Source organism: Cherax quadricarinatus, chromosome 67, assembly GCF_038502225.1.
Source record: "Cherax quadricarinatus isolate ZL_2023a chromosome 67, ASM3850222v1, whole genome shotgun sequence".
NCBI lineage: Eukaryota > Metazoa > Arthropoda > Malacostraca > Decapoda > Parastacidae > Cherax > Cherax quadricarinatus.
The window spans coordinates 9,913,266-9,926,704 of record NC_091358.1 but is presented as its reverse complement, the minus strand read 5'-3'; the positions used below and the strand labels follow the sequence as shown (position 1 = coordinate 9,926,704).

Below are 13,439 nucleotides of genomic sequence, written 5' to 3'. Positions count from 1 at the left end.
ATGTTATCAACAAATTTTGTTGAAAATAAGAAAAAGTTTTGGAGTGAGATTAACAAGTTAAGGAAGCCTAGAGAACAAATGGATTTGTCAGTTAAAAATAGGAGAGGAGAGTTATTAAATGGAGAGTTAGAGGTATTGGGAAGATGGAGGGAATATTTTGAGGAATTGTTAAATGTTGATGAAGATAGGGAAGCTGTGATTTCGTGTATAGGGCAAGGAGGAATAACATCTTGTAGGAGTGAGGAAGAGCCAGTTGTGAGTGTGGGGGAAGTTCGTGAGGCAGTAGGTAAAATGAAAGGGGGTAAGGCAGCCGGGATTGATGGGATAAAGATAGAAATGTTAAAAGCAGGTGGGGATATAGTTTCGGAGTGGTTGGTGCAATTATTTAATAAATGTATGGAAGAGGGTAAGGTACCTAGGGATTGGCAGAGAGCATGCATAGTTCCTTTGTATAAAGGCAAAGGGGACAAAAGAGAGTGCAAAAATTATAGGGGGATAAGTGTGTTGAGTATACCTGGTAAAGTGTATGGTAGAGTTATTATTGAAAGAATTAAGAGTAAGATGGAGAATAGGATAGCAGATGAACAAGGAGGCTTTAGGAAAGGTAGGGGGTGTGTGGACCAGGTGTTTACAGTGAAACATATAAGTGAACAGTATTTAGATAAGGCTAAAGAGGTCTTTGTGGCATTTATGGATTTGGAAAAGGCGTATGACAGGGTGGATAGGGGGGCAATGTGGCAGATGTTGCAGGTGTATGGTGTAGGAGGTAGGTTACTGAAAGCAGTGAAGAGTTTTTACGAGGATAGTGAGGCTCAAGTTAGAGTATGTAGGAAAGAGGGAAATTATTTCCCAGTAAAAGTAGGCCTTAGACAGGGATGTGTGATGTCACCGTGGTTGTTTAATATATTTATAGATGGGGTTGTAAGAGAAGTAAATGCGAGGGTCTTGGCAAGAGGTGTGGAGTTAAAAGATAAGGAATCACACATAAAGTGGGAGTTGTCACAGTTGCTCTTTGCTGATGACACTGTGCTCTTGGGAGATTCTGAAGAGAAGTTGCAGAGATTGGTGGATGAATTTGGTAGGGTGTGCAAAAGAAGAAAATTAAAAGTGAATACAGGAAAGAGTAAGGTTATGAGGATAACAAAAAGATTAGGTGATGAAAGATTGGATATCAGGTTGGAGGGAGAGAGTATGGAGGAGGTGAATGTATTCAGATTTGGGAGTGGACGTGTCAGCGGATGGGTCTATGAAGGATGAGGTGAATCATAGAATTGATGAGGGGAAAAGGGTGAGTGGTGCACTTAGGAGTCTGTGGAGACAAAGAACTTTGTCCTTGGAGGCAAAGAGGGGAATGTATGAGAGTGTAGTTTTACCAACACTCTTATATGGGTGTGAAGCATGGGTGATGAATGTTGCAGCGAGGAGAAGGCTGGAGGCAGTGGAGATGTCATGTCTGAGGGCAATGTGTGGTGTGAATATAATGCAGAGAATTCGTAGTTTGGAAGTTAGGAGGAGGTGCGGGATTACCAAAACTGTTGTCCAGAGGGCTGAGGAAGGGTTGTTGAGGTGGTTCGGACATGTAGAGAGAATGGAGCGAAACAGAATGACTTCAAGAGTGTATTAGTCTGTAGTGGAAGGAAGGCGGGGTAGGGGTCGGCCTAGGAAAGGTTGGAGGGAGGGGGTAAAGGAGGTTTTGTGTGCGAGGGGCTTGGACTTCCAGCAGGCGTGCGTGAGCGTGTTTGATAGGAGTGAATGGAGACGAATGGTTTTTAATACTTGACGTGCTGTTGGAGTGTGAGCAAAGTAACATTTATGAAGGGGCTCAGGGAAACTGGCAGGCCGGACTTGAGTCCTGGAGATGGGAAGTACAGTGCCTGCACTCTGAAGGAGGGGTGTTAATGTTGCAGTTTAAAAACTGTAGTGTAAAGCACCCTTCTGGCAAGACAGTGATGGAGTGAATGATGGTGAAAGTTTTTCTTTTTCGGGCCACCCTGCCTTGGTGGGAATCGGCCAGTGTGATAATAAAAAAAAAAATCATAATACTTTTGGTTTCATTACCTTCGGAAAAAGATTCTCTACCATTTCATGAGAAAAAACAACAAGCATGTTTGGGAGCAGGGGTTGCAACCCTGAAAGGGTTAAATAGTGTCATTAGAAACCAATCCAAGGTAAAGATATTTCATTTGTAATAAGCAACCACCCAATAAATGGTTTGTAAACATAAATTTTATCATATTTTAGAAATATTTCTTTGCAGTAATCATAGCTAAAGTAAGGAAGCATGTTTGGGTGTAAAGAGTGATTGGGTGTGAGTAGGACCTGCCAAGCATGTGTCAGTAGACCTGCTGTAGTACTGTAATCTTATGTTTTCTTATACACTATACAGTAAGTAAAAGTATAAATTTGTTTTCTTGGCTGATCTTATTTCATTTGTCTGTTTCTATTTATTTCCTCTTATATTCCCTGATTTCCCATTTGATACAGAAGTAGCTGAAAGAGTACCTTAAATTACACTAGAATTAATTTTCATAATTTATCATTTTTATTTTAGAATCAGTTTATACATTCACACAGTATATTATGAGGGATTAGCTTGTGATTCCTTTATTCGTGTCATACTTTATGATTTCAGATGCTAAGAGTGAGGAAGAACAAGTTCCAGAGGACAACAGTGCTGAGGTTGGAGAGGACAACAATGATGATGATAAGGATGCCATTGATGGTACAGATAATGATAATGAGGACTCCCATGATGTTGCAGATGATGATGACGACGATGAGGTGTGTTTACATTCTGTATGGCAAGATGCCATGATTGGCAGTTGTTTAATGTGAAATACGTTACTCTGTATCCTGTAACCTTGCTAATTTTATTAAAAATCTTTCAGAAATCTTTCAACGCACCAGCTGTATCCCACCGAGGCAGGGTGACCCAAAATGAAAAACGAAAGTTTCTCTTTTTAAATTTAGTAATTTATACAGGAGAAGGGGTTACTTGCCCCTTGTAATATTTATTAATAATACAGTACTGTATACTAATTAATACAGTGAACAGTATCCTTTAGTTTAGAACTTCAGAAAAATTAGAGGAGCAAAGCCATACAGACAACAGAGGTGTATGAATTAAAAATCCTAGAAATGCAATGCTGGTCTTTTAATATACAGTGGTCCCTCAATAATCGTCCGGCCTGAAAGTCGTCCATTTCGGAAATAGTCCTGTTTTTTCGTCAAAATATTGGCTCACAAATGGTCCAGTAACTCGGTAATAGTCCTTCGTCTTGGACGCGTACTCACGCTCTGAGCCGCCTCGGCCTTTCCTTCCCAGCCAGTGTGCCATTGTTTACCAGTGAGTGACGGTCCCCTCACATACTCCTACGAAATATTTCATAATATTCCATTGATTTTAGTGCTAAATAAGCTACCATGGCTCCAAATGAAGCTTCTAGTGCCAGCCCTTGGTAAAGAATGTGAGAAACACATAATTTATGAAAAAGTTTGTAGAAAAATACAAAGATGGTGGTGGTAGAGTGGAAGCAGTTGTGATAGTGGTTGATGAACATAAGAAAGGAGAATCACTGCAGCAGGCCTGTTGGCCCATGCTCGGCAGGTCCTTTACAATTCATCCCACTCATTTGGGACTTGCAAATGAGTGGATAGAGTTATCAGAGCTTATTTCTTGGGTAGCATTGAGGACTGGGTTGGGAAAATGTTTCGTTAGTGGGATGAATTGTAAAGGACCTGCCGAGCATGGGCCAACAGGCCTGCTGCAGTGATCCTCCTTTCTTATGTTCTTATATTCTTATGTTCATCAACCACTATCACAACTGCTTCCACTCTACCACCACCATCTTCGTATTTTTCTACAAACTTTTTAATAAATTATGTGTTTCTCACATTCTTTACCAAAGGGCTGGCACTAGAAGCTTTCTTTGGTGGTAGTGATGGTGGCAGAAGGTAGTAGTGATGGTGGTAACAGTTGTAATAGTGGTAGAAGGTCGTAGTGATGGTGGTAGAGGGTTCCTTCTTTAGTGATTCAGCGATTCTACCAACTCCTCCAATGTTGTTGGAGTTACATAGGACTACAAAAATCACCGCCACCTCACCACCATTATGGACGGCTTACACTCAGTGGCCCTTATATACCCAACAACAACACAACACAACACCTCTCGTGACATACGTAATGACTTATTTTATTCATTCTAGAGTATATTCCATGTTTCTATGTTATTAATATTGTTTATTATGTCATATTAGTTGAATTGTGATAGATAAATAAGCCATAGAGTTGATATTAGTGTCATATTCTCCAACAATAAACTTGCCGTCCCTCCCTCACAAACAAATAGCAAGTAAAAACATAACAATGGAAGAACACTGCAGGTCTACTGGCCCATACAAGGCAGGTCCTTATCAAAATGACCTCCACCCAAAGCTACCCAAGAATTTACTCCCGTACCCAATGACACAAATCAAACTCAGCTCCTCCAACTCGTATATTTGTCCAGTCTCTTCTTGAAGCTACCCAAGGTCCTAGCCTCGATCACCTTACTGGTAAGTGTGATGTTAAATAAGAACTTAAGAAAGTAGGAACACTGGAACAGGCCTGCTGGCCCATACTAGGCCGGTCCTTCACAAATCCAACTCACTAACAGAACAAATGCTACCCAAGCAATAAGCTCAGGTGCAAGTCCGACTCAAATCCAACCCCTCTATCTCGTGTATTTATCCAACCTAAATTTGAAACTACCCAATGTTTTAGCTTCGATCACCCTACTAGGCAGACCGTTCCACTCATCAACTACCCCTATTACCAATGTTCATTTATACATTTTATTAGTGCCCTAGAGTCCTTATGGAGGGGGATTCCCCTTCCAAATAACCTCTCTTCCCTCTCTCCTCCTTCCTGTCTTCCATTCATCAACAACAGCCTTCAATAAAGGTAACTTTCATGTTGAATGTTCATTCTTTTGTGCATGTAAATCTATCTTTTAGGTAAAAAAAAATTGTTGTTGATACTTCTTGGTGTCTGGAACGAATTAATTGGATTTACATTATTTCTTATGGGGAAAATTGATTCGAAAATCGTCCATTTCGATAATAGCCCCACTTCCAGGAACGGATTATGGACGATTATTGAGGGACCACTGTAATACGTAATATAATACGTATAATGCGGTAATTTCATGCACTGGCCAGGGAGGTATACCATCTTTTAAGAATGAAGAACAGGATGTGAGTGTGGGAGAGGTGCGTGAGGCATTATGTAGAATGAAAGTGGGTAAAGCAGCTGGAACTGACGGGATCATGACAGAAATGTTAAAAGCAGGGGGGGATATAGTGTTGGAGTGGTTGGTACTTTCGTTTAATAAATGTATGAAAGAGGGGAAGGTACCTAGGGATTGGCAGAGAACATGTATAGTCCCTTCATATAAAGGGAAGGGGGACAAAAGAGATTGTAAAAATTTTAGAAGAATAAGTTTACTGAGTATGACTTAAGAAATCGTAATGACACGATTGCAAATAAACCATACCCCCGGCCGGGATTGAACCCGCGGTCATAGAGTCTCAAAACTCCAGCCCGTCGCGCTAGCCACTAGACCAGCTAGCCACAATAAGATTCATCCAACTAGGTATATTTCTACACCATAGGAAAGTTAGCACAGGCACCTCTGTGACCACAAATGCAAGTTTTTACAGACGAATCTCCAGCTAGCGTGGCCGTGACGAACTCTAGCTCAAGTCCCTTCACTGCCGTCAACATGACTTAAGAAATCGTAATGACACGATTGCAAATAAACCATACCCCCGGCCGGGATTGAACCCGCGGTCATAGAGTCTCAAAACTCCAGCCCGTCGCGCTAGCCACTAGACCAGCTAGCCACAATAAGATTCATCCAACTAGGTCTAGTGGCTAGCGCGACGGGCTGGAGTTTTGAGACTCTATGACCACGGGTTCAATCCCGGCCGGGGGTATGGTTTATTTGCAATCGTGTCATTACGATTTCTTAAGTCATGTTGACGGCAGTGAAGGGACTTGAGCTAGAGTTCGTCACGGCCACGCTAGCTGGAGATTCGTCTGTAAAAACTTGCATTTGTGGTCACAGAGGTGCCTGTGCTAACTTTCCTATGGTGTAGAAATATACCTAGTTGGATGAATCTTATTGTGGCTAGCTGGTCTAGTGGCTAGCGCGACGGGCTGGAGTTTTGAGACTCTATGACCGCGGGTTCAATCCCGGCCGGGGGTATGGTTTATTTGCAATCGTGTCATTACGATTTCTTAAGTCATGTTGACGGCAGTGAAGGGACTTGAGCTAGAGTTCGTCACGGCCACGCTAGCTGGAGATTCGTCTGTAAAAACTTGCATTTGTGGTCACAGAGGTGCCTGTGCTAACTTTCCTATGGTGTAGAAATATACCTAGTTGGATGAATCTTATTGTGGCTAGCTGGTCTAGTGGCTAGCGCGACGGGCTGGAGTTTTGAGACTCTATGACCGCGGGTTCAATCCCGGCCGGGGGTATGGTTTACTGAGTATACCAGGAAAAGTGTATGGTAGGGTTATAATTGAAAGAATTAGAAGTAAGACAGAATGTAGGATTGCGGATGAGCAAAGTTTCAGAGTGGGTAGGGGATGTGTAGATCAAGTGTTTACATTGAAGCATATATGTGAACAGTATTTAGATAAAGGTAGGGAAGTTTTTATTGCATTTATGGATTTAGAAAAGGCATATGATAGAGTGGATAGGGGAGCAATGTGGCAGATGTTGCAAGTGTATGGAATAGGTGGTAAGTTACTAAATGCTGTAAAGAGTTTTTATGAGGATAGTGAGGCTCAGGTTAGGGTGTGTAGAAGAGAGGGAGACTACTTCCCAGTAAAAGTAGGTCTTAGACAGGGATGTGTAATGTCACCATGGTTGTTTAATATATTTATAGAGGGGTTGTAAAAGAAGTAAATGCTAGGGTGTTCGGGAGAGGGGTGGGATTAAATTATGGGGAATCAAATACAAAATGGGAATTGACATAGTTGCTTTTTGCTGATGATACTGTGCTTATGGGAGATTCTAAAGAAAAATTGCAAAGGTTAGTGGATGAGTTTGGGAATGTGTGTAAAGGTAGAAAGTTGAAAGTGAACATAGAAAAGAGTAAGGTGATGAGGGTATCAAATGATTTAGATAAAGATAAATTGGATATCAAATTGGGGAGGAGGAGTATGGAAGAAGTGAATGTTTTCAGATACTAGGGAGTTGACGTGTCGGCGGATGGATTTATGAAGGATGAGGTTAATCATAGAATTGATGTGGGAAAAAAGGTGAGTGGTGCGTTGAGGTATATGTGGAGTCAAAAAACGTTACCTATGGAGGCAAAGAAGGGAATGTATGAAAGTATAGTAGTACCAACATTCTTATATGGATGTGAAACTTGGGTTGTGAATACAGCAGCAAGGAGGCAGTGGAGATGTCCTGTCTAAGGGCAATGTGTGGTGTAAATATTTTATTTTTTATTATCACACTGGCCGATTCCCACCAAGGCAGGGTGGCCCGAAAAAGAAAAACTTTCACCATCATTCACTCCATCACTGTCTTGCCAGAAGGGTGCTTTACACTACAGTTTTTAAACTGCAACATTAACACCCCTCCTTCAGAGTGCAGGCACTGTACTTCCCATCTCCAGGACTCAAGTCCGGCCTGCCGGTTTCCCTGAACCCCTTCATAAATGTTACTTTGCTCACACTCCAACAGCACGTCAAGTATTAAAAACCATTTGTCTCCATTCACTCCTATCAAACAGGCTCATGCATGCCTGCTGGAAGTCCAAGCCCCTCGCACACAAAACCTCCTTTACCCCCTCCCTCCAACCTTTCCTAGGCCGATCCCTACCCCGCCTTCCTTCCACTACAGACTGATACACTCTTGAAGTTATTCTGTTTCGCTCCATTCTCTCCACATGTCCGAACCACCTCAATAACCCTTCCTCAGCCCTCTGGACAACAGTTTTGGTAATCCCGCACCTCCTCCTAACTTCCAAACTACGAATTCTCTGCATTATATTCACACCACACATTGCTCTCAGACATGACATCTCCACTGCCTCCAGCCTTCTCCTCGCTGCAACATTCATCACCCATGCTTCACACCCATATAAGAGCGTTGGTAAAACTATACTCTCATACATTCCCCTCTTTGCCTCCAAGGACAAAGTTCTTTGTCTCCAGAGACTCCTAAGTGCACCACTCACCCTTTTCCCCTCATCAATTCTATGATTCACCTCATCTTTCATAGACCCATCCGCTGACAGGTCCACTCCCAAATATCTGAATACATTCATCTCCTCCATACTCTCTCCCTCCAATCTGATATCCAATCTTTCATCACCTAATCTTTTTGTTATCCTCATAACCTTACTCTTTCCTGTATTCACTTTCAATTTTCTTCTTTTGCACACCCTACCAAATTCATCCACCAATCTCTGCAACTTCTCTTCAGAATCTTCTCTTCAGAATATTATGCAGAAAATTTGGAGTGTGGAAATTAGGAGAAGGTGTGGAGTTAATAAAAGTATTAGTCAGAGGGCTGAAGAGGGGTTGTTGAGGTGGTTTGGTCATTTATAGAAAATGGATCAAAGTAGAATGACATGGAGAGCATTTAAATCTGTAGGGAAAGGAAGGCGGGGTAGGGGTCGTCCTCAAAAAGGTTGGAAGGAAGGGGTAAGGGAGGTTTTGTGGGCGAGGGGCTTGGACTTCCAGCAGGCGTGCATGAGCGTGTTCGATAGGAGTGAATGGAGACGAATGGTATTTGGGACCTGACGATCTGTTGGAGTGTGAACAGGGTAATGTTTAGTGAAGGGATTCAGGGAAACCGGTTATTTTTATATAGCAGGACTTGAGTCCTGGAAATGGGAAGTACAATGCCTGTACTCTAAAGAAGGGGTTTTGGGATATCTGGAGTTTACCTGGAGAGAGTTCCAGGGGTCAATGCCCCCGCAGCCCGGTCTGTGACCAGGCCTCCTGGTGGATCAGAGCCTGATCAACCAGGCTGTTGCTGCTGGCTGCACGCAAACCAACGTACGAGCCACAGCCCGGCTGATCAGGAACTGACTTTAGGTGCTTGTCCAGTGCCAGCTTGAAGACTGCCAGGGGTCTGTTGGTAATCCCCCTTATGTGTGCTGGGAGGCAGTTGAACAGTCTCGGGCCCCTGACACTTATTGTATGGTCTCTTAACGTGCTAGTGACACCCCTGCTTTTCATTGGGGGGATGGTGCATCGTCTGCCAAGTCTTTTGCTTTCGTAGTGAGTGATTTTCGTGTGCAAGTTCGGTACTAGTCCCTCTAGGATTTTCCAGGTGTATATAATCATGTATCTCTCCCTCCTGCGTTCCAGGGAATACAGGTTTAGGAACCTCAAGTGCTCCCAGTAATTGAGGTGTTTTATCTCCGTTATGCGCGCCGTGAAAGTTCTCTGTACATTTTCTAGGTCGGCAATTTCACCTGCCTTGAAAGGTGCTGTTAGTGTGCAGCAATATTCCAGCCTAGATAGAACAAGTGACATGAAGAGTGTCATCATGGGCTTGGCCTCCCTAGTTTTGAAGGTTCTCATTATCCATCCTGTCATTTTTCTAGCAGATGCGATTGATACAATGTTATGGTCCTTGAAGGTGAGATCCTCCGACATGATCACTCCCAGGTCTTTGACGTTGGTGTTTCGCTCTATTTTGTGGCCAGAATTTGTTTTGTACTCTGATGAAGATTTAATTTCCTCATGTTTACCATATCTGAGTAATTGAAATTTCTCATCATTGAACTTCATATTGTTTTCTGCAGCCCACTGAAAGATTTGGTTGATGTCCGCCTGGAGCCTTGCAGTGTCTGCAATGGAAGACACTGTCATGCAGATTCGGGTGTCATCTGCAAAGGAAGACACGGTGCTGTGGCTGACATCCTTGTCTATGTCAGATATGAGGATGAGGAACAAGATGGGAGCGAGTACTGTGCCTTGTTGAACAGAGCTTTTCACCGTAGCTGCCTCGGACTTTACTCTGTTGACGACTACTCTCTGTGTTCTGTTAGTGAGGAAATTATAGATCCATCGACCAACTTTTCCTGTTATTCCTTTAGCACGCATTTTGTGCGCTATTACGCCATGGTCACACTTGTCGAAGGCTTTTGCAAAGTCTGTATATATTACATCTGCATTCTTTTTGTCTTCTAGTGCATTTAGGACCTTGTCGTAGTGATCCAATAGTTGAGACAGACAGGAGCGACCTGTTCTAAACCCATGTTGCCCTGGGTTGTGTAACTGATGGGTTTCTAGATGGGTGGTGATCTTGCTTCTTAGGACCCTTTCAAAGATTTTTATGATATGGGATGTTAGTGCTATTGGTCTGTAGTTCTTTGCTGTTGCTTTACTGCCCCCTTTGTGGAGTGGGGCTATGTCTGTTGTTTTTAGTAACTGTGGGACGACCCCCGTGTCCATGCTCCCTCTCCATAGGATGGAAAAGGCTCGTGATAGGGGCTTCTTGCAGTTCTTGATGAACACAGAGTTCCATGAGTCTGGCCCTGGGGCAGAGTGCATGGGCATGTCATTTATCGCCTGATCGAAGTCATTTGGCGTCAGGATAACATCGGATAGGCTTGTGTTAATCATATTTTGTGGCTCTCTCATAAAAAATTCATTTTGATCTTCGACTCTCAGTCTGGTTAGCGGCTTGCTAAAAACTGAGTCATACTGGGACTTGAGTAGCTCACTCATTTCCTTGCTGTCATCTGTGTAGGACCCATCTTGTTTAAGTAGGGGCCCAATACTGGACGTTGTTCTCGATTTTGATTTGGCATAGAAGAAATACTTTGGGTTTCTTTCGATTTCATTTATGGCTTTTAGTTCTTCCCGCGATTCCTGACTCCTAAAGGATTCTTTTAGCTTAAGTTCGATGCTTGCTATTTCTCTGACCAGTGTCTCCCTACGCATTTCAGATATATTGACCTCTTTTAGCCGCTCTGTTATTCTTTTCCGTCGCCTGTAAAGGGAGCGCCTGTCTCTTTCTATTTTACATCTACTCCTCCTTTTTCTTAGAGGAATAAGCCTTGTGCAAACATCGAGTGCCACCGAGTTAATCTGTTCTAGGCATAAGTTGGGGTCTGTGTTGCTTAGTAAATCTTCCCAGTTTGGAGGGATATGTTGTGTATCCTTATACATATATGCTTCTAAACTGTTGTGTTCTAAGCACCTCTGTAAAAACAGTGATTATGTGTGAGTGAGGTTAAAGTGTTGAAAGATGATCATGATAGTATTTTCTTCTTGTGGATTTTCTTTCTTTTTGGGTCACCCTGCCTCGATGGGAGACAGCCAACTTGTTAAAAAAAAAAATAATAATAATAATAATAATAATAATATAAAAATAAATTTCAGGACTACTCTGACTCTGGGGAGACTTACCCTGAGCAGGCAGAGTTAAGCAGTATGACACAACCCAGCCAAAATCAGGAATTGGAAAGTGAATCAGTTAGTCAGGAACCTGTTGAGTTGGACACACCTACAGTGGACTCGAGTATGAGGGTGGCATCCCCAGTGCCTAATGCTTCCTCTCGTCCAGAACCAGTGTTGCTCCACCATGCTGATGATGTACAGGTTGCACATGCTCAACACCACCAAATTTCACATTCACAGGCTGTAAGTAGCCCTTGTGTATTAATTCATAGTAAAGAATGTATGTAATACATTATAAGAACATTTTAGAACATTATTCTATAAATGTCATGATTTTATTATATAAGCTGCAATGAATATAACTATTCAGTGCCTTTACTGGGATAAGAAAGTTCTTTATATAAAGTATAGTGTAAATAAGATAGTGAAGTTAAGAAATACGGGCATAAGATTAGGGATAAAAATTGGGAAAACAAATCACAATAAAACTATATTAGTCATACTCAGGATTGTTATGGTAGCACTTTAGAGTTGAATTCTTAAGGAGAATGATATTTTGGATATAGATAAATTGGTTAATTAAATACCTAATAAATTATATATATTGAAACCTGTTGTATCAAATGTAGCAACAGCCACTCCCACTCATTATACAATTCAATTTTTTCATTAATGGTTAAGGGTCTAACTGCCATAAGAGTGGTGGGTTGGTTACCTACAAGGAGATGTGGGGCTGCATGACAGGTTTTGGTGTTACAGCCACCTTGTGTTGCTTTGAATGACCTTGAGCATCGAGTACCTATTGGTGGTCACAGTGAACCCAGTCTAAAACCAGAGCTAGTTGGCTTGATATGTCAGGTTGTTGGTGACAGTATGTAGACAAAAGATACCACAGTTCAATGAACTTCTCAGGTTTCATCTTGAAGACTGTTAGTGGCCTATTGGCAGTGTTTCTGCAATCAGCAAAGTGCAACATTAGGTAAGAGGAGTGAGGTGTTTGGGGATACTGGCATCACTTCACCTACTCACTCTGACCCACTCATCCATCTACCTTACCCAACCCAAAACACACATGAACCAGCATATGAAACAAACAAGGAATCCTACAGCCACTGTGGCAAGTAGGAAAAAGGTCTGTGGATCTTGTGGGAATAACCTAGGGAGAAATATTAAGAGTATTGTGGAATATGTAGTACAAACTTTCATGTTTTGTGTGCAAAGCTTATTACAGCCACAAGCAGTGACCTTAAATAGGAAAGGTGTTCCTAGATTTTCCCTAGAGAGAGAAAGTAGGACAGGTATAATATAAGTAATGAAAATAAGAAACCTAGATAATTAAGGAATTTCCTGATGAACCATCCAGAAATATACAAAGAGTGAGTTGATAAAGGTTTGTAGCACAGTGCTGGAACGGGTGGAAACGGATGCTGAGCACAGAGAAGAGATGGAAATAAGGATTCAAGACAGTGAGCTAAATACAAAGGAGGAAGAGATGACAATAACAGGAAAACAAGGAACAGAATAACCTGGAGAAATATGCTCAGAGAAAGGTAGACAGAGGAATTCAGATTACCTCTCAGAAAATGAGAATGAGTCTATAACAAAATGTAGGCAGTAGGAACATCTGTAAATTCTACACTAAGAGTGTGTGCATATATGGAAGAAAATGGTGGTACCAGACAAACTAGAAAATTTTCAAATATGTTAAAGGGAAAGTGTTGCTTTATAAAGGAATGCAGGTACTTCCATATAAGGATGTGCAAAACCACCATGCAAGTCGGAGAATGTTATAACCTTAGTGTCCCAGACTGTGTATGGAATGCAGTGTTACTGAGAATGTAGGGGTATGAAAAACAAACTGCATTCTTTTTTAGACATTGGAAATACTACAGGGACAAGTGTTGAAGTCTTTAAGAGGAAACTGGACAAATATCTCCACCAAGTGTCAGATCAACCAGACTGTGATGGATATGTGGACTAACAAGCTACCAGCAGCAACATCCTGACTCTGGACTGGGCT

General features: G+C 42.0%; 1 protein-coding gene across 1 annotated transcript in view; it reads left to right on the top strand.

The window, feature by feature from the left end:
- Appl (amyloid-beta-like protein) overlaps positions 1-13,439 on the top strand; it is a 422,233-nt gene that overhangs the window by 387,826 nt on the left and 20,968 nt on the right. Inside the window, exons 9-10 of the mRNA XM_053792413.2 lie at positions 2,633-2,781; positions 11,402-11,662. Of these exons, the coding sequence (XP_053648388.2) occupies positions 2,633-2,781; positions 11,402-11,662 (410 nt within the window). The remainder of the gene's footprint in view (positions 1-2,632; positions 2,782-11,401; positions 11,663-13,439) is intronic.